This window comes from Cebus imitator, unplaced genomic scaffold (genome assembly GCF_001604975.1).
Source record: "Cebus imitator isolate Cc_AM_T3 unplaced genomic scaffold, Cebus_imitator-1.0 Scaffold248, whole genome shotgun sequence".
NCBI classification, from domain to species: domain Eukaryota; kingdom Metazoa; phylum Chordata; class Mammalia; order Primates; family Cebidae; genus Cebus; species Cebus imitator.
The window spans coordinates 243,895-267,224 of NW_016107563.1; the positions used below are offsets into that span (position 1 = coordinate 243,895).

General features: G+C 37.6%; 1 protein-coding gene across 1 annotated transcript in view; it reads left to right on the forward strand.

Annotated features, from left to right (window-relative positions):
- The window catches only part of PKHD1 (PKHD1 ciliary IPT domain containing fibrocystin/polyductin), a 364,705-nt gene that overhangs the window by 125,361 nt on the left and 216,014 nt on the right, over nucleotides 1-23,330 (forward strand). The window contains exon 35 of the mRNA XM_037727929.1: nucleotides 15,823-15,979. Within this exon, the coding sequence (XP_037583857.1) occupies nucleotides 15,823-15,979 (157 nt within the window). The remainder of the gene's footprint in view (nucleotides 1-15,822; nucleotides 15,980-23,330) is intronic.

Consider the following 23,330-nt stretch of genomic DNA (forward strand, 5'->3'; position numbering starts at 1 on the left):
GAGACAGGGTCTTGCTGTGTTGTCCTGGCTGGAGTGCTGTGGCTATTCACAGGCATGCTTCAACTACTCTCGTGATCAGCACAGGAGTTGTGACCTGCACTTTTTCTGGCCTGGGTCAGTTCATTCTTCCTGAGGCAATGGGGTGGTCCACTGCTCCGGAGAGGTCACCATATTGATGCTGAACTTAGTTCGGACATGCTTAGTGCATAGTACGGTACTACAGCACAGAACTCCTGGATTCAAGCAATCCTCTGCCCCAGCCTCCTGTGTAGCTGGGACTGCACTTGGATTTTTTTCCCCTGTTTTTTGCTGATAGATGTCTTAATGGATACAAAGTATTATCTAGTGGTTTTGAGGTACATTTTCCTCATAATTAGTGATGAACATCTTCATGTGCTCATTGGCCATTGTATATCTTCTTTGAAAAAATTTCCATTCAAGTCCTTTACCCGTTTAAAAAATCAGGTTTTGTTGTTATGGTTGTTGTTGAGCTATAGAAGTTCTTTGTATATTCTGGATATTAATCTCTTATCAGATGTATAATTAGCAAATATTTTCTCCAACTCTCTGGGTTGCCTTGTCCCTCTATTGATGATTTCCTTTGATACACAAAAGATTTTAATTTTGATGAAGTCCAATTGATTGATTCATTGATTGTACTATTTTTGGTGTCATATCCAGGAAATAATTATCAAATACAATGTCATGAATGTTATTCTATGTAAAAACAAAGAAACATCTTTTACATGAATTATAAATTAGCTTAAGTTCTACCTCTAAAATTCAATTCTCTTGCTTAATCTCCAAAATGTAATGAAGCTTCATTTATTTTATTTTTTATGTTTTATTTTAAAATTTTATTTATTTAGTTTTCTTTGTTTAAATATGAGAAATCTATTTTCTTACAATTCTGTAGGCTGGAAATCTAACATCAAGGTGTTGGTAAGGTCTGTTTCTTCTGAACCTCTCTCCTTGGCTTGCAGATGGCTGTCTTTTCTTGTATCTTCACATCGTCTTTCTTCTGCATCTGTGTTCTAATTTCCTTTTCTTTATTTTTTATTTCAATAGGCTTTTGGGAAACAGGTGGTGTTTGGTTACATGCATACATTCTTTAGTGGTGATTTCCTAGATTTTGGTGCACCCATCACCCAAATAGCGTGCACTGTATCCAATGTGTAGTCTTTTATCCCTCACCCCTCTTTTACCCTTTCCCCTGAGTCTCCAAAGTTCATTGTGTCATTCTTATGCCTTTGCAACCTCATAGCTTAGCTCCCACTTGTGAGTGAGAACATACAATGTTTGATTTTTGATTCCTGAGTTACTTCACTTAGACTAATGGTGTCCAATTCCAACCAGGTTAAGCTTCATTTATTTTCTATGTTGACCTCCTATCCTCTAAACATACTTTCGGTGTCTTATCACCTTGGTTGCTTAGGGAATAGGTCAAGCTTTCAAGTCTATGCCTATTACATTGTCATTAAATATTCTCAAATTGTTCAAAAGGTTTAAAATAATTCTTTAAACTAAGGATGGTTTAGGTTTGCTTTGGTTTGCCCTCATGAGGAGCTTAAAGACTTGCAAACAGGCTGAATATAATGGGAAAGAAAAGGAAGTCAGAAGGTAAGTTAATTCTTTCTGGTTCATGGTGATTGATTAAAACGTATTTATTTTTTTTCTTTCACAATTTTCTAAAACAAATGCACATGCGTGCGCACGCGCGCGCACACACACACACACACACACACACACACACACACATAACTTTAGGTACAACCCAGCTAAGGGAAACTTCTTTTGGATGGGGGATATCAAAAGGCTATCAATGAACAGGAAATGGTAGAATAATAGAAAGCTGTGCTATATGCTTGCTCCCTTTTTTATGGGGTATGTGATGTGATTCATCCATACTGGGATGAATAGTGATTGCTCTATCAAGAAAAAATTAAAAAACAAAAAAATCACTTTGATTTTGTGTTTGTCCTAACCTACCCCTATTCAATTCATTGGGTAATCTTTTGTTAGTCATTGAGTTTCACATTTATAAAATGAGATATTGGAACAGATAGCTAAGCTTTTATTAACCCTGAACTAACACAGATGCTTCTTGGGAGCTATGTTCCTTATAGTTGAGAAAATGTGGAAAGAAGAAATCTCTCTCTCTCTTTCTTTTTTTTTTTAAAGCAAAACAGAGCCACATGAATAATTAATCCTCAGCAAGTTGAAGTTGGGGGAATTCTGGAAAAAGGTATTTTGAACATGTGTCTGTAAGGTGTTGTGGCCTCTTGAGAAACCTTTAATATGGTTTATTAAGTTAATTCAGCCTTGAATCCCAAGGTAGTTGATTATTGCTGCTTTAAGTCTTGTTTCATGGGGGTCTTTGTGGCTTTTGGATTGCCAAAAGTATGAGGGACTTCCTGGAAAAATATTATGCCTGTGGATTGCTTAGTATTCACCAAAGATTCTGAGTTTTCTGCCTTTGAGGACACATAAAAAGGGAATTTTGTATAAACGTATGTGTGTATGTTATATGCCCAAGTTTATACATTATGTGAATTGTATGCAATGAATTCCAGGTGACTGTAAAGTAAATGATTAAAGTGCATTTTGCTATATGGAAGTTATATTGAGCTTTATGAATTTTTGGAAGGGCTTTGGATAATGTTTGCTTTCTGGAGTTTTCTCCAAAGAAGAGTGTGTGGCAAAAGAAATGCATATATTTTATTAATCTTCTTCATGAACAGTGAAAGCAATAAATTAGATGCGTTTAAAAAAAAACCAGCTTTACATTAATGTTTTGATGTATTAAAAACCTGATAGTTGATTTTGGTATGTTTTATTTTTAATCGCTGGAGTATTTATGTTACCACCTGCTTGCTCACTGCTTCTTCCCATATTAATAACTGGCGTATAAATTTTGAAAAAAATAAAAAGCAGATTTTTTTTCTATCATGTCAAAGTGGCATGCGGTTTTGATCCTGACCTGGAGGGTTCCTATCAGATTGCCCTTTCTGAAATCTCTGGATCTATTTCCTCTTTTGCCTGGACTGCTGTTACTGGTAGTTGGTGTTATTTAATTACCTCTACATTTTAACCTTGGTTTTTACCTCTAATGTTGCTCAAGTCAGTAAATGATTCATTACACTTGGAACCAACAAACAGGGTTTGGCAGAAAAGGGACAATGTGTGGCGGATGTGTTTGGACTAAAGGGAACAATGCATTTGAAACTGGGCTCTAAGAGCTTAGAAATTCAATTATGTATTCATGGAGACAAGGCTAGGTACCACGGTTCCTGGCTCAGAGTGAGCACCCAGTGAATGTTCACAGAGATGAGGGTGATGGTTTTATTCAACAAAATCTGCCTGTACAACGAAAGCATCTGCATCACAGTGCACAAGCAAGTTTCTCAAATTTTAGGTTTTTGAGATTTCATCCTCACCTCTGAAACATCTTTCTGGGTTTTCTCCTTCTTTACGTACAATGGATAATTTCGTGGTATTAGCATTAACACAAATAACTTTGCATATTATCAAATACCAGGCAACACATGCATGAAAGCGTAAGGACACATGATGCTGCTTTGATGATAAACAAATGAATTTCTTTTCCTCTCTAAAAAGTACATTAATATCTAACCTGAAGCTTAAAGAATGAGGAAAAAGTTGTTTGGTGAAGGCTAATGAAGATACCAGGTATGGAATGAGTTTCTGCTGTTTCTGACCTTGGTTTTTCCCTGAAATACATTGTCTTATCTTTCTTTCTTTTTTGAAGTGAGAAATTAAAAAAGAAAATCCTTCTCTCAGGAAGCAATGCTAGTGGAAGAGTGGTGTTTTTCATGCCATTTATATTCAAAATCATTCTCAGAAGTAGAGTCAGAATATGGGCCTTTAAAAATTCTTCATATTGGGCTGGGTGTGGTTGGCTCACACCTGTAATTCCAGAGCTTTGGGAGGCTGAGCTGGATGGACGGCTTGAGCTCAGGAACTTGGGACCAGCCTGGGAAACATGGCAAAAACTTGTCTCTACAGAAATATACAAAAATTAGCTGGGTGTGGTGGTGTGTGCCTGTAGTCCCAGCTACTCAGAAGGGTGGGGTGGGAGGATTGCTTGAGCCCAGGAGATCGAGGCTTCAGTGAGTTGAGACTGCACCTCTGCACTCCAGCCTGGGTGTAGAGTGAGACCCTGTCTTAAAAAAACAACAAACAAGCAAGCAAAAAAAAAAAACTTTATTATCTCCATAGGGACACATATCCTGGTTGTGTTCAGGATCAGAAAGCCTTTTCATTTCTTTAGCCTAGATAGAGAGTAATAGTGACTACATAGAAGTCGTTGTGGTATTTACTGTATATTTTTGGTAGTCATAATTCTTTCTGAGCAAAAGAAAGGTCTACATTAGGTCTTACTTTACATTTTGTGGCATCATAAATTGAAAAATTCCTTTTTGTATGTCCTGTGTAAGGAAAGTTTATGCAGTGAGAGAATGACCTGTCCTTCTGCCTAGCACTGGCACCACACCTTGATCTTGCTGTCATTTATGCTTTCGAGCGGTAACTTTAATAAAGAGGGAAAAACCTAAACATGTTCTCTGTGAAAATCGTTATCTCAAGAAGGTCCTTATGGTGGGATGTTAATTTTCTGTTTCTGCATAACAAATGACCACCATCTTAGTGGCCTAAAACAATGCCAATTTATTATCCATGATCCTATAGATCAGAAGTCTGGGAACATGAAAAACCAAATAAAATATTTAGGAATACATTTTCTGAGGAGAAAGGTGAAAGACCTCTACAAGGAAAATTACAAAACATTGGTGAAAGAAGTTGTGGATGACACAAACAAATGGAAAAATTCTCATGCTCATGGATTGAAAACAATTTACAGATTCTATGGAATTTCTATCAAAATGCCAACATCACTTTTCACAGAGTTAGAAAAAGAATCCTCAAATTCATATGGAACCAAAAAAGTGCCCAACTAGCTAAAGCAATCCTAAGATAAAAGAACAAAGCTGGAGGTATCATAATACCCGACTTCAAATTATACCATAAGGCTATGGTAACCAAAACAGCATGGTACTAGTATTAAAATAGGCACATAGATCAATGGAATAGAATAGACAACCCAGAAATAAGGTCACATGCCTATAGCCAACTAATCTTTGACAAAGCCAACAAAAACATACAGTGGGGAAAGGTCACCCTACTCAATAAGTGGTGCTGGGAAATTGCACTGCCATATGCAGAAGAATGAAACTGAACCCCTATTTTTCACCTTATACAAAAATTAACTCAAGATGGATTGAAGGCTTAAATGTAATACTCAAAAATATAAAAATCCTAGAAGAAAAGCTAGGAAAAACTCTTTTGGATATGGGCCTAGGCAAAGAATTTATGACTAAGACCTCAGAAGCAAATGCAAGAAAACCAAAAATAGACAAATGGGACCTAGTAAAACTAAAAACCTTCTGCACAGCAAAATAAGTAATCAACAGAATGAACAGACAACCTGCAGAATAGTAGAAAATATTTGCAAACTATGCATACAACAGAGGATTGATATCTAGTATCTGCAAGGAGCTCAAACAACTCAATAAAAACAAAAACCACCAAAATAACCCTATTAAAAAGTAGGCGAAGGAGAGGAACAGACATTTTTCAAAAGAAGACACACAAATGGCAAATAAGCATGTGAAAAAAAAACTCAACATTAGTAATCATCAGAGTAAATGAAAGTTAAAACCACAGTGGGATATCATCTTTTACCAGTCATAATGGCTCTTATTAAAAAGTCAACCTATAAGAGATGATGGTGAGGATACTGAGAAAAGGGAGCATGTATATACTATTAGTGGGAATGTAAATTAGTACAACCTTTATGGAAAACAGCATGGCAATTTCTCAAGAAATAAAAATAGAAGTACCATTCGATCTAGTAATCACACTGCTGCATATCTACCCAAAGGAAAAGAAATTTTTATATCAAAAAGATACCTGCATTCATGTGTTTATCTCAACATTGTTCACAATAGCAAAGATATGGAATCAACCTAAGTTTCCATTGATAAATGATTGGATAAAGAAAATCACCACACATACATACGTTGGAATTCTACTCAGCAATAAAAAAGAGTGAAATGGCCATTGCAGCAACATGGATGGAACCATTAAGTAACTCAGAAAGTCAAATTCCATATGTTCTCACTTATAAGTGGGAGCTCAATAATGTGTACACATGGATGTAGTGGAATAATAGACACTGGAGGCTTAAAAGGGTGGGAGGGTGGGAAGGAAGTAAGGGACAAAAAATTACTTAATGGATACAATGTATACTCTTCATGTGTTGATCACACTGAAAGCCCAGACTTTACCACTATGCAGTCTATCCGTGTAGCAAAAACTGCACTTGTATCCCCTAAATCTATTATTATTATTTTTTAAATCTGGTCACAGAGTAGCTGGGTTCTCTGCTCAAGGTCTCTCAAGGCTGAAATCAAAGTGTCAACCTGGCTATGTTCTCATCTGGAATTCAAGGTCTTCCTCCAAGCTCATTCAGGTTGTTAGTGAAAGTCATTTCCTTGTGAATATAGGATGTAGGTCTTCATTTTCCTGCTGGCTGTTTGGCTGCAACCACTTTCAGCAAGTAAAGGCTGTTCTTCGGTCCTAGCCTCATGGTCTCCTCCAAGCCACATGGCAGGTTACTCCTTCAAGGCCAGTGGGAGAATCTCTCTCTTAAGGACTCACCCAATTAGGTAAAGGCAGTCTCCCTTTTGAATAACTCAAAGTCAGCCGATCTCTTAATCATATCTGCATAATTCTAGCATCATTACCATATAATATAACCTAATCATGGGAGTGATAGCCCATCATATTCACAGGCTCTGCTTCTGCTGAAGGGAAGAAGACTACATAGGGTATGTACACCAGTGGGTCAGAATCCTAGGACATCTCAGAATTCTGCTTCATACAAGTAGTATGTTTGAATTTGAGGATTTGAGAAGGTCACTAGACTCAGCCTTTGTGGAAGTGACATTCCTCCTGCTGGGATTGTAGAAATCTATTCCATGTCTTCCTGGGCTGTATATATTTCCCTTAAATCTGAGGAATGGACCTGGCCTGCATCATTTTTGTTCCTGGAGACTTTACTGAGGCTAAGTGTGCTCTAGCTTCTTTAGAGGAGTTCAAGTCTGTGGTGGCCCCTAAGCAGTTCACCCCATGAGGTAATCCGAAGTCTTGGTAGAATACCCAGCCCTATATTCAGTATTAAAACTGGGACATGTCTAATGTCAACAAGAAGACAGGGAGAAGACTTGGCCTTATCTGGCTCTGATCAAATGTAAGGAATTTGTGTGGAATAACCTTAGACCAAGAAATATGCCTAATCAGCTCTTTGCCTTCTGTGAGTTTTATGCACAGCTCTTCCAAAAAGGCAAGAAAAGAAGAAAAGGTGGGGAACCACCAAGGGGATCTAATTTGTTAGTGCTAATCGGAGACCTACCCATTCTCCTAATTGATTGTTTACTGCAAACTAGCTTGATGCTTCTTTAGTCTGGGAGCTAAATATAATCAACTTTTGTTTGTTTCCCTACAAAATAATTTTTTTTTTTGCCCTTGAGGAGATCATTATTTCTATTGTATGAAGACGGTAGCCCAAACATTAGAAGTAATTAGAGCAGATGGCAGTGAATACTTTTATTTTAAAATACACTGAAGCTTATAAGCTGGTTTTCATTTTCTGGGCTTTTTCCTTTTTCCTTTGCTACCCATATTCATTTTGCTTCCCTTCAGGTATAAAGACAGGAAAAAAAAGCAAAGGAAGAAAAAAAAGGGTTTCCTAGTATATGAAACCTAGGAGCTGTCAAACGTTCATAGCAGGGAAAGTACGCTCCTGTGTATTCAATCACTGAAGTTAAGTGTTTTCGAAGATGGTGCAGTCACGGGTCCACTGCATGGGGAAATAACATGTTGTAGTCCATCACTTAAAATGTTAACCTTGTCTCTTACTGGTGACTGGGAACACAAACACGTGCTCAATGCTCGCTGGTTAAATGGCAGTGTGTCAGCTCTGTGAAAAAGGCTAGCATGTATCTGTCAATCTTCTGATTTGGCTCTGTGTGTGTGTGTGTATGTGTGTATGTGTATGTATTCATGTGCATGCATGTGAGTGTGGCTTATTGTATACTGAACAATGGGAAGAATTGAATTAGCTTCCAGTACTTTAATGTATATCCTTCACTAAGATGTTTTTGCTTGCAGTCCATGAACTGTCAGGTATTATAATTACTCATTTTCAATTATAGAAAGTTCCATTTTGCACGTTTTAATACTGATGTACTACAGATGTACTATACTGAGCATATTATCGGTACTATGCTGATAGTATGAAATGGAATATACCCGGGGTCCCCAAGCTTTTTCTATAAAAAGCCAGATAGTAAATATTTTAGGCTTTGTGGGCCATGTTGCCTCCATCGCAAACTGAAAACATCCATAAACAATATGTAAATGAATTGTCATGTGCCTTGTGCCAATATCAAAAAAGTGGGTGGGCTATGTGCCAATATCAAAATAGTAGGTTGTGAATTGTAGTTTGCTTACCTTGTTATATGTTTTACTGAGTTATATATACTGAGTGTTTTACTTGATTATTTACCTTGTTATATATACTGAGTGTTTTACTTGATTCTTTTTTCTATGACATATGAAGAACTTGGTGTCTTCCCAGGTCTTTGTGCAGTTTCTTGTTGCATCAGTAGAAAGGCTGTCTGGCTGGATAGCATTCCTTCTTTCAGGGCCAGCCGCCCATCTGTCCTTCTTGCTGCATCTGCAGTGCTCCAAGCACACTCCTTCTTCCAGGTCCTCCCTCGATAGCCTCTGGCTCATACTCTGCTTCTCCACTCCAATCGCAATCCAATCCAAGCAGGGCAGTCCCTGATCACTCCATATCAAATAGCTCTTCCCACCCTGGCACTTCTGATCCATTTCACCCTGTTTCTTTTTTTCTTCAGAGCACACTATTAGTTTTACATATTTGCCTGTTATCTCCCTAAAATATAAGCTCCATGAGGTCAGGAATTTGTTTTGCGCCGGGTGTGTAGTGGGTGCTCAATGAACATTTGTTGAAGGTAGGGATCCATCTACTGTGTAGTTCCTGGAGAGCAGTCTGAAAAGAGTCTGTGATTGAGATAATACCTGTTAAGTGTGCTCAGTAGATGTTGGCTATTATTATTAATTAAACTTTAAGTGGAAAGAGTAGTATCTACATTTTTTAGTTGTAAGTATGAAAGGAAAATAAACCTTGGGGTCTCCCAAATCTCTAAGCTAACGGGAAAAGTCAAGCTGGGAACTGCGTAGGGCAAACCTGCCTCCCGTTCTAGTCGAAGTTATCCCTCTACTCACAGAGATAGATGCATGTCTGATTGTCTGCTTTGAAAAAGCTAATTGGAAACTTTAAAAATTGAAATCATTTGTCTCTCATTTACCTGTGACCTGGAAACTCCCTCCGTGCTTCAAGTTGTCCCGGATGGAACCAAGGTACATCTTACATATATTGATTGATGTCTCATGTCTTCCTAAAATGTGTAAAACCAAGCTGTGTCCCAACTACCTTGAGCACGTGTCATCAGGACCTGCTGAGGCTATGTCACAGACATGCATCCTCAACCTTGGCAAAATAAACTTTCTAAATTAACTGAGACCCATCTCAGATATTCAGGGTTCACATAAGGATTAGTGACACTGTAAGTAAAATGTATAGCATTATGCTTGGGACATTAGAGACATTCAAAAATTAGTAGCTATCATTATCATTTTTTTTCTCCCACAAGTGGAAAGTTCTTCAGACTTAAAATTCAGGAGATATGCTATTAAAGGAGATTTGAAGATTCAAATAGAGGAAAGGATAAAGGAAGACTGTAAATTTGTCCTATCTGCAGACTTTGATAATCCTCTGAAGCTTAAGAGTGCTAAGAACTTAGACATATGAAGCACTGAGGTGGTGTCAATGATCTTTGAGAAATAGCAGAGGATGGGAAGTGTATAGAGCCTAGAGATAAGCCAATGAATTTCCTGTTTTCTAAAGATGAGAAATGGTCAGTTTGAACTGGGCAGGAATCTCTGACAAAAAGCACTGTTGACATTTCTCTGAGTATTCCACGTGCTAGACAGTGCAGTGTGGAAGGACTTTCTCATGTTATCTTGTAATCATGAGCGGTTTATAAGCACCAAGAAAAGAAAGTGATCAGTTAGAGCTCACATGAGGTCAGTAAGAATAAATTATGCCAAACTAATTCAATTTCCTTTTTGTTCCCTAAAGAGTTATTAGATTATAGTTTAGGGGCTCTATTCATAATCCTGGATTTGTAGATAGTTGACTTTTCTACACTGAGTATCTTTTGTTTTATAATCAGCTGAAATAATCTCAGCCTGTGTTACATTATCTGTTGTGTCCAGATTAAAATTAGAAAACGATGTTTAATGCACTTGATTTTCCCTGTAAGGCCATCTCCACCATGGCCAGCCATCCAGTTCTCTGAACTCCTGTAGCATCTTGGTTATGCCTTTAGTTTTTAAATCAATCACACTTTAATTATCTGGCTATTTGTATTTTTTTCTAAATGACAATATAAGTACCTTAAGAACAAGGATGAGGTCACATTTATTTGGGAGAAATGCCTTTATATTAGCTCATACACAAAGGGTTTCAGATTTTAATTGGCCAATAGGTTTAATATCATCCAACATTATAATTCAACTATTAAAATAGCCAAGAGGATTAATTGGGAGAATAAATGTTGTTCAATAAATGGTATGAAGATAATCAATTAGCTATTTGGTAGGAAAAATCAAGGAATAAAAACAAGAAAAAAGTGTAAACTTTCCCAACATAAATTGTAAGTTAGTTGAGAAGTAACATGCAAATATAACACCCACCAATTAAGAAGGGTATATGAATGATATTTATGTCAGAAAGAAAGAGGATGTTCTATCTATAATGTAGTGAAAAATGTCACAAACAGTAAATAAAATTTGTTTTGTAAAAATTAAAACGTGAATGTAAAGAAGAAAAGAATAAAATTAAACTATAGCTTCATATCACATTATTTCAGTTATTAGAGGATTTTAAATTATGGCATTATGATTATAAGTCCAAATAAGAATTGACCATTTATTCATTCAAACATAGTTTTGGGGTAGCAGATAGATGCCTGGCATTGTTGTAGGTACTAGGGATACAGCAGAAAATCAAGACATCCTTGTGAAGCTTATATTCTATCAGGGGTTGACTGATTATAAACCAGGATACATTGTATTAAGTAGAGATGAATGCTTTGGAGAAAATAGAGAAGGATACGGAGTAGAGAACGTGGTTACAGGGACTTGTCTTTTCCTATTTCCAGGATTTGGATGCTGAGGAAGAAGACATTCTGGTGAGGTGTCAGAACAGTTCTTTCTTGTCCTTGTCATCCAGAAGATACTGTGATTAGAGAGATTCCCATACCCCTCCTCCTCTGCCACCCCAGCTCAATGCATACGCTCACTAATAGGTCTTTGCTTTGCCGGGTGTTCCAACTTGCTGATCAATGACTTCTTTCAAGATAACTCTGGTGGTGTCGTAAGTACATTTAAGGTGACATGTAAGATTTGCAGACACTGCACATTCCCTGAAGTTCAGTGAAGTGCTGACATGCTGAAGAAGAAAACAAATTGCATAAGCTTCCTAGCTGAGGCAGGAAAGTTTTTTTCTTGCCTTTTTTTGGGTTTATTTGGGGCTATATGCAAAGATGAGGTCATATTCTGGGAAATTCTTATGTCTATATTTCATGCCTGCCTCCATATCCCTATTAGGAAATGATTTTCTTCATCTGCAGAATAAGAATGAGTGATGTGTTTATCTCAAGGAAGAACACTAAAGCTAAAGACTGAGCGTCTTGGGAACTATATAGGAAAGAGCTTATATTAGGTGGAAGTAAGCTGGGTCGTTGACACAGAACATGGCCTTCACCAAAAATATGTTGGTATCAACAGAGACATTCTCAAATATATTGACAAAATCTTTAATCAATGCTGTTGGAATTTTTTTCTCAATTGGATCAAAGTGACACGGATTGAAGGATGAAGATGTTGGAAGGGGAGCCATCCTCACTGTTTCATGGAACATTTCCCTGGGAGGGAATGATACCACTAGCTCTGTTAACTGTGAAAATGTAGGAGAGCTAAAATTCTTATGGCAACATGCCTGTAATCATGGATTACACTGACAACTTGCAATCATAGAGATATACTGCCCTTCCACTTCCCCAGGTAGCTGTTAAGCAGCGGAGGCTGCATTAATTTTTAGATTTTTTTAGTATTTAGTCATTATTTTGTGTAAAAGCATGAGTACATCAATAAACATTTATACATTTCAAGATATCTTTGTTATGGTAAGGGGAATTCAGGGCACAAAGAAGCTTAGGTTTCTTGAAACTGAGTGCTTAAACATCTGTATTTATTTGAAATTGGTCACATTGACTAGAGAAACTTAAGGTGAAAGAAAGCACTGGTGGAAGATTTTATGAGTTCAGAACTGAGTCTCAGGTTCCAGTTAAGTAGCACTCTTCATCATTTGGTATATATTTAAATAGAGCTTGAGAACACGAAAAGGAATGTAAATGTTTCAGAAGACCTAGGGGATATGGCATTTTTAGTCTTAGCACCTGTATGTTCACCTATTGTATTAGGAAGAGGTGTGTGTATGTTTGTGTGTGACGTCTGTGAAAGTATGTATGGCGCCAGCAGGTATAAGATTAATTTAATAAATTATTCAAAAACATTCATTAAGCAACTACTATGGGCTAGACACCTTTTAGGGGGGTGGGGATATAACAATGACCAAAACCAAGTCCCTGCTTCATTTGAGTAACTTTAATAAGTGATAACCAAATATGTAAGAAATTGTATGATTTAATACTAGAATGAAGCATTATTAAGGGAGAAGGAATGATTGGGGGTGTCTTTTAAAAATAATGATGCAGGTAAGGAGGTGATACCTGAGCAGAGACATCAATTAAGTAAGGGAGTGAGTTGTGCAGATCTTTTGGGAAGGAGCATCCCAGGAGAGGCCACAGTGAGGGAAAAACTTCAGGTGGGAGCCTCCTTTTTGTGACTCCAGTTTGCCTCCATCGCTATGAACTTTGACACGTCATTTAAACACTTTGAGCCTTTGTTTTCTCCACTGGAAAGTGGAGATAACACAGTAGCACTCTTCATCATTTGGTATATGATTAAATAGAGCTTGAGAACACGAAAAGGAATGTAAATGTTTCAGAAGACCTGGGGGATATAGCAACCTTTCCACCTACTAGGTTGGAACCAAGTATAGCAATTTTTGAAGGTTGACAGGCCAGGCCAAGTATAGCACCTGGAAGGCAGCAAATGGCATAAGCAGGTGCTTCAGAGCAAGAAAGTCTCTAAAGCTTCCTGAGAGCTAGATAACAGATATCTGTGCTAATCATAAAAATTTTTAAATGTTCTCAAATTAACTAATGGATAATGCCATTATATAGTCTTCCTCTGACCCACTTAGTAGTATCTAACTAATATCTAGTTGTTCCAGATCATTTTACTGTGTGTGTCATGAGCCCTGGTTTTCTTTGTAGCTCTGTGACTGAGTTATGGGTCTGACCACCAGGTTAATATCTCAGAGTTATGCTGCTGAATTCTTCATATTTCTTATAGTTCATCTACACATCATCTTTTCTAGCTTGCTAGTCTTTGGGTGACCCTGGCCAAAGACTTTAAGCTTTGGATGTTGGTTTGGAGAAAAATTTTTGGTTCCTTTAAAAGATATATCTCCTTCCCCTCCAGCTTGTGCCCTGAATTTATCCTTAAATTTTGATGCAGAAGTGTCATCTGAGAAGATCATTAAAATTGTAGATCTCTGGGTCCCACTTCTTGAGCTGTGGATTTCATAGGTATATGATGGCACTTGAGGAGTCTGCATTTTATTAAGCTCTAAGGAACACTGCCTAAAATAGCATCTGTAAGATGATGGGATAGGATTTTGCTAGAGGCTTTTCCATTTCTGGCCTTCTGGAAATTCAGGATTTTTCCAATGCCCTTTCATCATGGACTCCGAGCTGACAATATAGATAACCTGATTCACCCTGTTCTGCAGTGTACTTTACCATCTCTGGTTTTTCCCACCTTCTTTCATTCCAGTTTCCTTTGATTTGCTTCCTTTTCTTCTCTCTGTATTCTACGAGAGTAAATTAAAGGGTTACAAGAATGTATAATATATGTAGCCTTATAAGAAGTACTGTTTATTATTTTGCCAACCTGAAGCTTGTCCTATAGTGAAATTCTCCTCTACTTCTGCAGCCCACAGATAGTCACCATGGGGAATGTGGTTCCTGCAGTTCACAATGAGGCTCCTGTATAACCTATTCTTTTTCTGTGATACTGGAACTTGTTTTCACTATGCCTTATTTCTTTCCATCTCTTAAATTGTGATGAGTCATAGACTTTTATTTCTTTGCAGATGTATAAAATGAAAAAATCACAAAGCCTTCTCAGTGATTGTGCTGGGTTTGCAACTCATGACTGTTGACCTTGGGGTTTGTATCCTCTTCTGGAAAGTGTAATGGCTCTTCTGGAAACACAATTTTCCATTTTCTTTCTCAGAAATACTGTAGAGCACTATTCTCTGTGTAGGTGTAGTTGTCGATATTACAAACATGCCTTCCCTTCTAATGATCTTCTCCCATCTGCCTCTAACGCGTCACGAGAGGACCTTCCAGGCAGTTCATTTTTATAGGAACTTGGGCTTCACATTTGGTTGAAATCTGAATGGGAAGAAGACTGGAGAGAGAGGCTTACACATGTCATATGTATTACCTGGAAGAAATCACCTTCTCTATTTTGATTTTATTATATTTATCATAATTATACTTCCTCAATTTCACAAGGCATTTAGACATGTTCCCAGCCTCTTACATGAGCTGAATACTACTTTCTGTAATTTTTATGTCTCTATTTTAAAAAACATATGACATCAGAGTGACCATAAATTAAATAGAAAAGCCAAAAGTTCTGAGAGACGGACTGAAGGCTAGGGTGGAGAGGGAGTGCTTCCTTTTCTGGCTCCTTCTGTCAGTACGACTCCCTGCCCCTCACTCAAAGGTTCCAGGCTATTTACTTGTCATCCGAAGTCAGTCGGCATTCTGCCTATGCCTGCCTGGGCTTTGTTCGGCACTGATGCACCAGGCACAGGGGGAAAGGCGACAATAATATCAAAAAAGGCCGAGTGGGAGGATAGATCTGAGCACTTGGGAAGAGGAATGTTCCTATAAAACAGAGACTCTTGGCAGTAGAGCTGGTGAAAAATGATACCAATTACATAAAGCAAAATGCCACCCATCAAGCAGAACATTTTAATTCTCCGTATTCCAGGCTATTTATGACTTTTTGTCCAAGATTCAATATATGTCTGTAAAAATAAATGGAATCAACCTCATCTGTTAGGTAGAATGGGGCCTGTGCTGGAGGGAAAAAAAAGGTAGGAAAACATTACCAGCATGTTACTGGAGAATTCCAGGGGCTGGGCACAGAAGAACTTCAAGTATAATTTTGCCTTTCTCGTATTTTTTTATGTTTAGGTCAGTTGTATGAAGAAGAGAGAGGTAACCGATTTCATGGAGACATTTAAAATATTTAAATGAATTTTACTTCCTTCGAGAAATTTCTATTTTGATTTAGTGCTTATACTAACCCACCTAAAACAATGAACGAACCAGTCAACGAACCAACAGACCAGCCAACCCACCAACCCCGCTCTCTCTTTTCCAGGGCAACTTTCCTTTACAGTTCTGCCGGAGATGGTCCAGGACTCACAGCTGGTTTCCTGAAAGGCTGCCACAAGATGGCGACAACGTCACAGTGGAGAACGGCCGATGGCTTCTGCTGGACACGAACACAAGCATCCTTAACTTACTGCACGTTAAAGGTCTGTGGAGTTTGAAGAAGATTGGTGACATTATTCTATGTAATCATATCACTTGTAGGGGGGAGGGAGGAGGGAAACTTTCTGGATAAGTTCCAGAACTTAGTTGACAATTTATCCTCAGACCAAACTGAAATTTTACGACGTAAAGGAGGAAGTGGTCAGAGGGTTCAAAGTGAAAGGCCTTTCTTTGGACTCTCATAATAAGCACACAGCTTGATTATTTTAATTTTTCAAAAACAAGAAGGTTAACAGTGTTCTCAAAGAATATACTTCTTTATTCCAGCACTTTTTAGTCACGCTTATCCAGGACAGCCCCCACAACATAGCAAAATGCCCTGAAATTGGTTAACGTTGCTGCCTTTGAAATACCCTGCCAAGAAAGCAATGTCTTCCTGCTTTTACACTGTTGTGGTTTTGACTTCTGGGTCCCATGGAAAGTCATACAAATAGGCTTTCTTATTGCAAAACCGGCTATATAGCTCTAGGGTTCAGGAAGTTGGAAGAGGCTGAGATTTCGAATCTCAGCTCCACTACCACATCTTCAAATAGCGGAGTCAGTTATATCACCTCTTTGTGCATTTCTTTCCTTATCTGTTAAATGAGAATAAAAATCATGGCCTACTTTAGTGGCTGATAATAAGGAATAGTTATCAAAGTGCCTCTGTTCATTGGCAAATGAAAATTACTTGGGAGATATGATTAGTTATGGATATCTATGAATCTCTGCACTAAAACACTGTTCTTTGCTATAAATATACTTAACATTTACACAAACATTTATTCTCATTAAAGAACATAGCTACATGAGGGGAAAAATAAAATATTTTAAAGGGGATAAACTAATGTAGTTTTAATACCTGTCTCTTTTAGACTCAATCAGGGTTTAGGCGTTTTGTCATTCTCTATTCTGGAAGCTATTTTTTTTTTCTCTAGTATAGCAAGGAGAAGTTTTCAGTCAAATTAGTTAATTAGTGCCCTTTAGGGGATAAAATGGTCTGTCAGTTTGGGCTCTTGGCCTGTCTCTCTCTCTCTCTCTCTCTCTCTCTCTGTGTGTGTGTGTGTGTGTGTGTGTGTGTGTGTAGCTACTGGCTGTGGCAATGCCACTAGAGACAGTTACCAACTACCTAAGGACCAGCAATAACAAAGGAAAATTACAGATCTAAAGCCTCATTTCAGAGAAAAGATGCTCTTGGCAAGCCGTTAGCCAGGGCTCTCCCCAAATGAATCATATTCTGCAGGAGGATGGGCTGCCCTTTAGGCATTCAAAGGTCTTGGTCTTATATTGCTACTACCATTTGGGAGAAGTTTCCCAGCTGAAAGTCTTGGATTACTAAGTCTCTGGATGTACTACTACTTCTGGGTAAATGTTCATTCAGGAATAGTGTTGACAGGACCAGAGGCTGAAAACGGAGAAGAGGCATCAGAAGGAGAGAAAAGGGTAGGAGAAAGGCAGGATAAGTATAACATTCATTTGACTTCCCACTCTTAAAGATTTAAGTATCTGAACAATCCCAATACTTGCCCAAGCCTGTCACCTGCCAATAGTGATTTTTATTGGTATTTTTGGTTTAGGCAATATTTCACTCTCATATTATTTAGAATAAGTGAGTTAGGTGTGGAAGGGCAAGCTCGCTTCCTGTGGAGAGGGACAGAAAGTCATCTGAAGGATCTCCTCTTTCTCTTGGGGAGTAAGAGTGGGTAGGAAGTAAGGCTAAGTAGTAGGTTCCAGTTTCTGCACAAATAAGACACAGGAGTCGTTGGCAAAAACCAGAGCTGCCTAGAGTGAAACTCTGATATTTTTATCATAGCGATATGAGTCATAACTTCTAGAAAGAATGAAAACAAGGCAAGTGCACAGATCAAATTTTGTTCAACAGATAATTTGTGAATGCTTATTGAGTGGCCTAGAATCCCTGTGTAAGGTACAAGAAAAAAATGAATGATACCAAATGGCAGTAATGTGTAATATTACCAAAGAAAAAATAATTAGAAAGTAAATATAAAAGACTAAAACTCCTGGTTCTAAAATAAGTGATGCAGGCAGTGAGGCAGAATATTCTTGGTGTCAAGAATATAAGATTAGAGTTGGAAGGTGGAGAGGAGTTGAATGGCAGATCATTTATGTCTGAGACATATTGTGAGCACATAGATATTAATATACACACAGAATCAAAGTTTGAGGAAATTCTCCACCTCACTTATTGGAATTGTGTATGTCTAGTGGCTCAGACCAAAAACCATGGAGGCATCCAAACTTCTTCCTTTCTTTCACCTCCTATGCCCACCCCATCAGCTGGATCGTCAGCATTTGTCCCATGTAGCAACACTTCATTGGTACCAACCTAGTCTTAACCACCAGATTTTTTTGGCCTAGCCAATCTTAAATTGCCTCTTATCTGGTTTCTATGTTTCCAGTTCCTTGTTTTTGTTAGTAGCAAGACCCTAATTTCGTTGGTGGCAACAACGTACTCAGCTGAAATGCTCTATTTCCTGAACATCTTTGTAGCTAGACATATCTGTATTGCTAAGGGCTTGCCATCAGATGGAAGAAGTACCCTGCAGAACATCTGAGAAATTTCCAAAAGTAGAGATGATCTGGTAGGAAGTATTACCTATTTTCCCTTCCTTCTTCTGCTTTCCCGTTCGCTGATGTGTAAATGTGATAGCAACACTTTCAGCCACCATTTTGGACCATGATGCTACTTGTTAATTAGGGTGGAAAAGCAGAAGAGTAGGAGAAACTCAGGACTCTTATGACTCTGGAGCTGTCATGATAAGGCATTCAATTGTCCACTTCTGAAATTGCTTTTTGTGATAGAAAAACAAGGCTTCATGTGTTCAAGTCACTGATAGTTGGCTTTTATGCTATATGCTAAATTAAACCCCCAACAGTTTATAGTCTATTTCCTTTAAAAATTTAAGTCAGATTTTATTACTTCTCTCCTAAAAATCTCCAGTGGAATCTCAACTCACTGGGAATCAAATCAAAAGTCCTTACCATTATTTAACCTCTGATCCCTTTGTTGACCTTGTCTTCCTCATTCACTCTGCTCTAGCTCTTCTGTGAATATACCTGCCTCAGGACTTTTGGACCTTTGCCCATAATGTCTATGGTCTGGAATGCTCTTCCAGATTCATATGGCTGGCTCACCTATTTCATTTGTTCTTTGAGAAAATATCTACTATTCTGGAAAGATTTGCTGTCCATCATTTCTGAAATTACAGCTATTCCCAGGACTCTTCATCCTTTGATATTGCTTTACTTTTCTTCATAGTACTTATTATAACATGGTATATTATAAATTTACTTGCCTATTTGTAGTCTGTCTCCTCTATTCGAATAAGCTCAAAAAAGGCAAAAGATTTGATCAATCTATTTACTGTTGTCTCTTCGGAGTCTAGAACAGTGCCTGACACATGACGAAGGCTCAAAAATTACTTGTAGCTTGTAGAAAGAATAGACAAGTAAACGGGCCTGGGTAAAATTTAAGAAGCATATATTTTAAGCTCTTGCTCTCTTAAATACCACTTTTCTCAGCTAATTTACTTTCACTGTCCTTAGTTCTTCTCACTGATCACACACACACACATACACACACACACACACACACGTATGTATAAATACACACATATATACTTATATATTCACATATATGTACATACACAATGTGTACATTCACACACCTGTCTATAAGTATGCATATTATGATAAATTGTTAGGAATATAAAATCTGTTGGTAAGTTATATTTCTGTTTCTAAAAGGCATTTGACAAAAATCTTCACTGGTGAAAACTACAACTGTCAAATATCTGGTCCATGTAACATAGCTGTATACCTCTTTTAATGTCTTCCCTTGGTCTATAATAGATGTGAAAGTTCTTGCATGATAATAAAGAGGTCTTCAAATATATGAATAATCATAATCATCAACAACAACAGCAACTTACTCTACAAATATCTGTTACTGCTTATCTTTTTCACATACATTCACAGTGTCATAAAAATAGTTGAATGAAATTTTCTTTACTTTTTCTAATACCATTTGTAGGCTTAGATAAAGCCTGAGAAATTTCAAGGCAAAAAATAATTTCTTCAAAAGATTTTGACCAAAAAATATGAAGTATTATAGTGGAAGTACTTTCTCAGCCATTTCTATATTACAAAAATACATTCTACATGAAGTGTGTATGTTTTGAAGGGATTAGTGCTAAGTAACAGTGAAAGTAGATCACCTAAGAGCTACATTTGGAACTACTTTATGAAGGTATTACATCTTCTGTATTATTTTTCCATTCATGGAAACCAGCATCCTGATATGTAGCGGACTAGGCTCACACAACAGGAAAACCAGCACTTTATGGACCCTCAAGAGTCTTGAACTCTCTATGCCTTACTTATATTTTCATCTATAAAATAGAAATGACATTTTTTTCTTACACATATAACTTACATAGTAGAAGAGAGGATCATAACATTTTGAGGGTAATTGAGAAGTGGCCCCAAAGTTTTATGTTATTATTTATGAAGCTATATGTACTGACTCCTGAACTTAAAAAAAAATAGCAGGTTCTTTTGTGACGGTGATAAGAACTTCAGCTGCATTTATTATTTCACTTCAATTAGAAAAAGATCCAGAACTTTTGTCTCCTTACTATCTCTACTTCTTCCCTCCTTTCTGCCCTCCCTCCCTTTTTAAAAAAATTTGTTTTTAGGGGTACCATTAAAAGCAAAAGAGAATTAACCCAATCAATTAATACTAATGAGCTGGGATGGAAATAGGCATATTGCTTTGATTTAGTTAATTATATTTTCATTCTTTTATGTTAAGATGCCCAACGGCCATAGGCATTGCTGAATTAAAATTTATTATTTTTATTCCAAGTAATTATGATGAGCCATAATCACAAAGAAGGAACGTTACCCTCTTGTCAGAGCATTCTGCTTCCCGGGCAAGGATCTCGGGTTGTGATCTGTAGTTGGAAAAACATTCCTGTTTCCTGAATGAAACAATGAATCTCTTTCTGATCTGGTCATCAAGCAGCTTGATGTGAAGTGGTGTAACGATAATGATTAATAAAAGGGTCAATTGGGGAGAATGAACTCTCTTCTTGGTGTTGAGCTGTTAGGTTTAGGTACTGTTATCACACACACAACACAAAAGCAGGTAACTATGTGAAGTGGTTTATATTCTAATTTGTTCGACTGTAGTAATTATTTCATTATATATAATACATATCTATTCACACACACACATACACGAACATCCTGTTGTTTGCCTTAACTATATACAATAAAAAAGGAAGACAATTTGTAGTTTCTTACTATTCACAATGCCAGTGCTTTAAAGTGCCTGAGCAGAAACTTGTTTCCAGTCTCTGCTGCTGCTTAATAGTGCACTGGTTTCCTTTAATGTGATTTTCTATTTCTTGGTCTACTGGCATATACCAAAGCAGTTAAATGCTTGGTAGTATTTCTTGCCATAAAGAAGTGAGCCTGAATCTGGGCTTCACTACTCCCCAGCTCTGTGACCTTGGGCAAGTTGCAGACCTTCTGCCAGTCTCAAGTTTTTCCTCACCAAGGCGATGCCTGATTGTAATGACAGTAACAGTAACAGTGACAGCTAGCGTTTATCATTGTTGCATGGCAATATCGCAATGTATTGCCTGTCTCATATGGACGTTTTGAGTATTAAATGATGCAATATTTGTAAAGCCTTTAGCACACAGCTTGGTGCAGAGTAAGAACTCAATGTTAGTTTTGTTACTTTTGGACTGACAGAGATAACAGGAGATATGGCTGAATATCAGGCTTAAGTTACAATTTTACTTACAGATAGTGGCTGCTTCTATATACAAAGCAAACTGGATTACTGAAAGAATTAGCTGGATAATAAAGACCCTGGATTGCTTTTGCCTCTGTTATCTTCAGAATGCATATTGAAGTGTTTTTCCTTCCATTGCGAGGGGTAGATGCAGAAGTGGAAGCGGCAGAGTCTAACCATTTGCTTGCCTGCATTCTTCTTGTTCTTTGACTTCACAGAAACATGTTTTTCTGGTGTAGCTTGGAACATGATTTCATTTTCTCTCACCTGTTTTTAAGTCCACAGTTTTGAGGACATTCAGATCTTTTTGAGTCCATTATATCTGGATTTCTATGGCGTGGAAATGTGTATTCTTGGTTTATTGAGATGAAGCATCTTCTTCTGACTCACTGTCAGGTTCATTGTAGAGTTCCTTCATCCTTGACAAGCCTTTGAGGATTTCAGAGTGAGGTATTAAGTGATGAACCTAGCACAGCCTTTTTGTTTTTTTTTTTAATCCTAGTGATTGTATACTTGGTTGCTTCTAGTTAGCACTAAGCCAGCCTCAGATTCAGTAGATGCATGCTTCAGATAATGCTTTACAGTGCAGTGATCTAGAAATGCTATGACATAGAACTTTCCTGAGACGTTGCTTGTAATCTCTTTGTGCATCAAGCCTGTGTGAGTCACTTAGCATTTTATCCTGTGCCCATAGTTTCAAGACTTCATAGATACCAATTAGGATAAAAAAATCTGAAGGCAAGCAGTAATTTTGATAAAAATATGATATTCAACATTAATTTTTTTTTCTCTAACTGTAGAATATCTTGGTCAGCATGAGAGGGTTTTGTGGGCTGCTAACATTGTTGCAAATTGGTAAATTCAAAATAATTTATCTGCAAGTTGGCTATAAAAAAAGATGGACTGAATTGCCCTCATTGTAGTAAAAACATAGCTACCCTTCACGCTAGAAGATGGGATGCTTCTGTGCAGACAATACAACAAGGTTGATTCATTGCAGTTTGGTCAGCAAACTGGAGCCTGACTTCAAATTTGAGGCAGTCACAGACTCTTTTATGGTTTTGGGTAAGGCTCTAGTCCTCAAATCAATGCACAAAATGGAAATAATGGTGATTCCCTTCCCTGTGTAGGGAGAAGATGTCTTGTATAAACCTCTACTGGATGTTAATGTTGTTTGTGTGTGCAACCCTGTGGAGGAGGAGCAGTATAGGAATTAGTAAATTTTCTTCCCATTTTTGGCAGGCATAGTACTCCCTAAGGGGCTGGTCTGTGCCATCATCCAGAAGGGAAGCCTGATGAAGAAGTTAGCATCAGAACTAGCCCGAGTTTTTGAAGTCCACTCTTAACTCTTGGGTGTCTTTATGTGCTGGGCTTTTCTTGGTGACAAGTAGGTGTTACTTATTTTATGGGAGGGAGACTTTGCTGATATTCAAGGCTAAGTGGATTACTGATAGAATTTTTAATTAGTTAAAAACTTAAATTACTTTTATGTTAATTCTTTACAAATAGAATATCAAGGTGTATGTTCT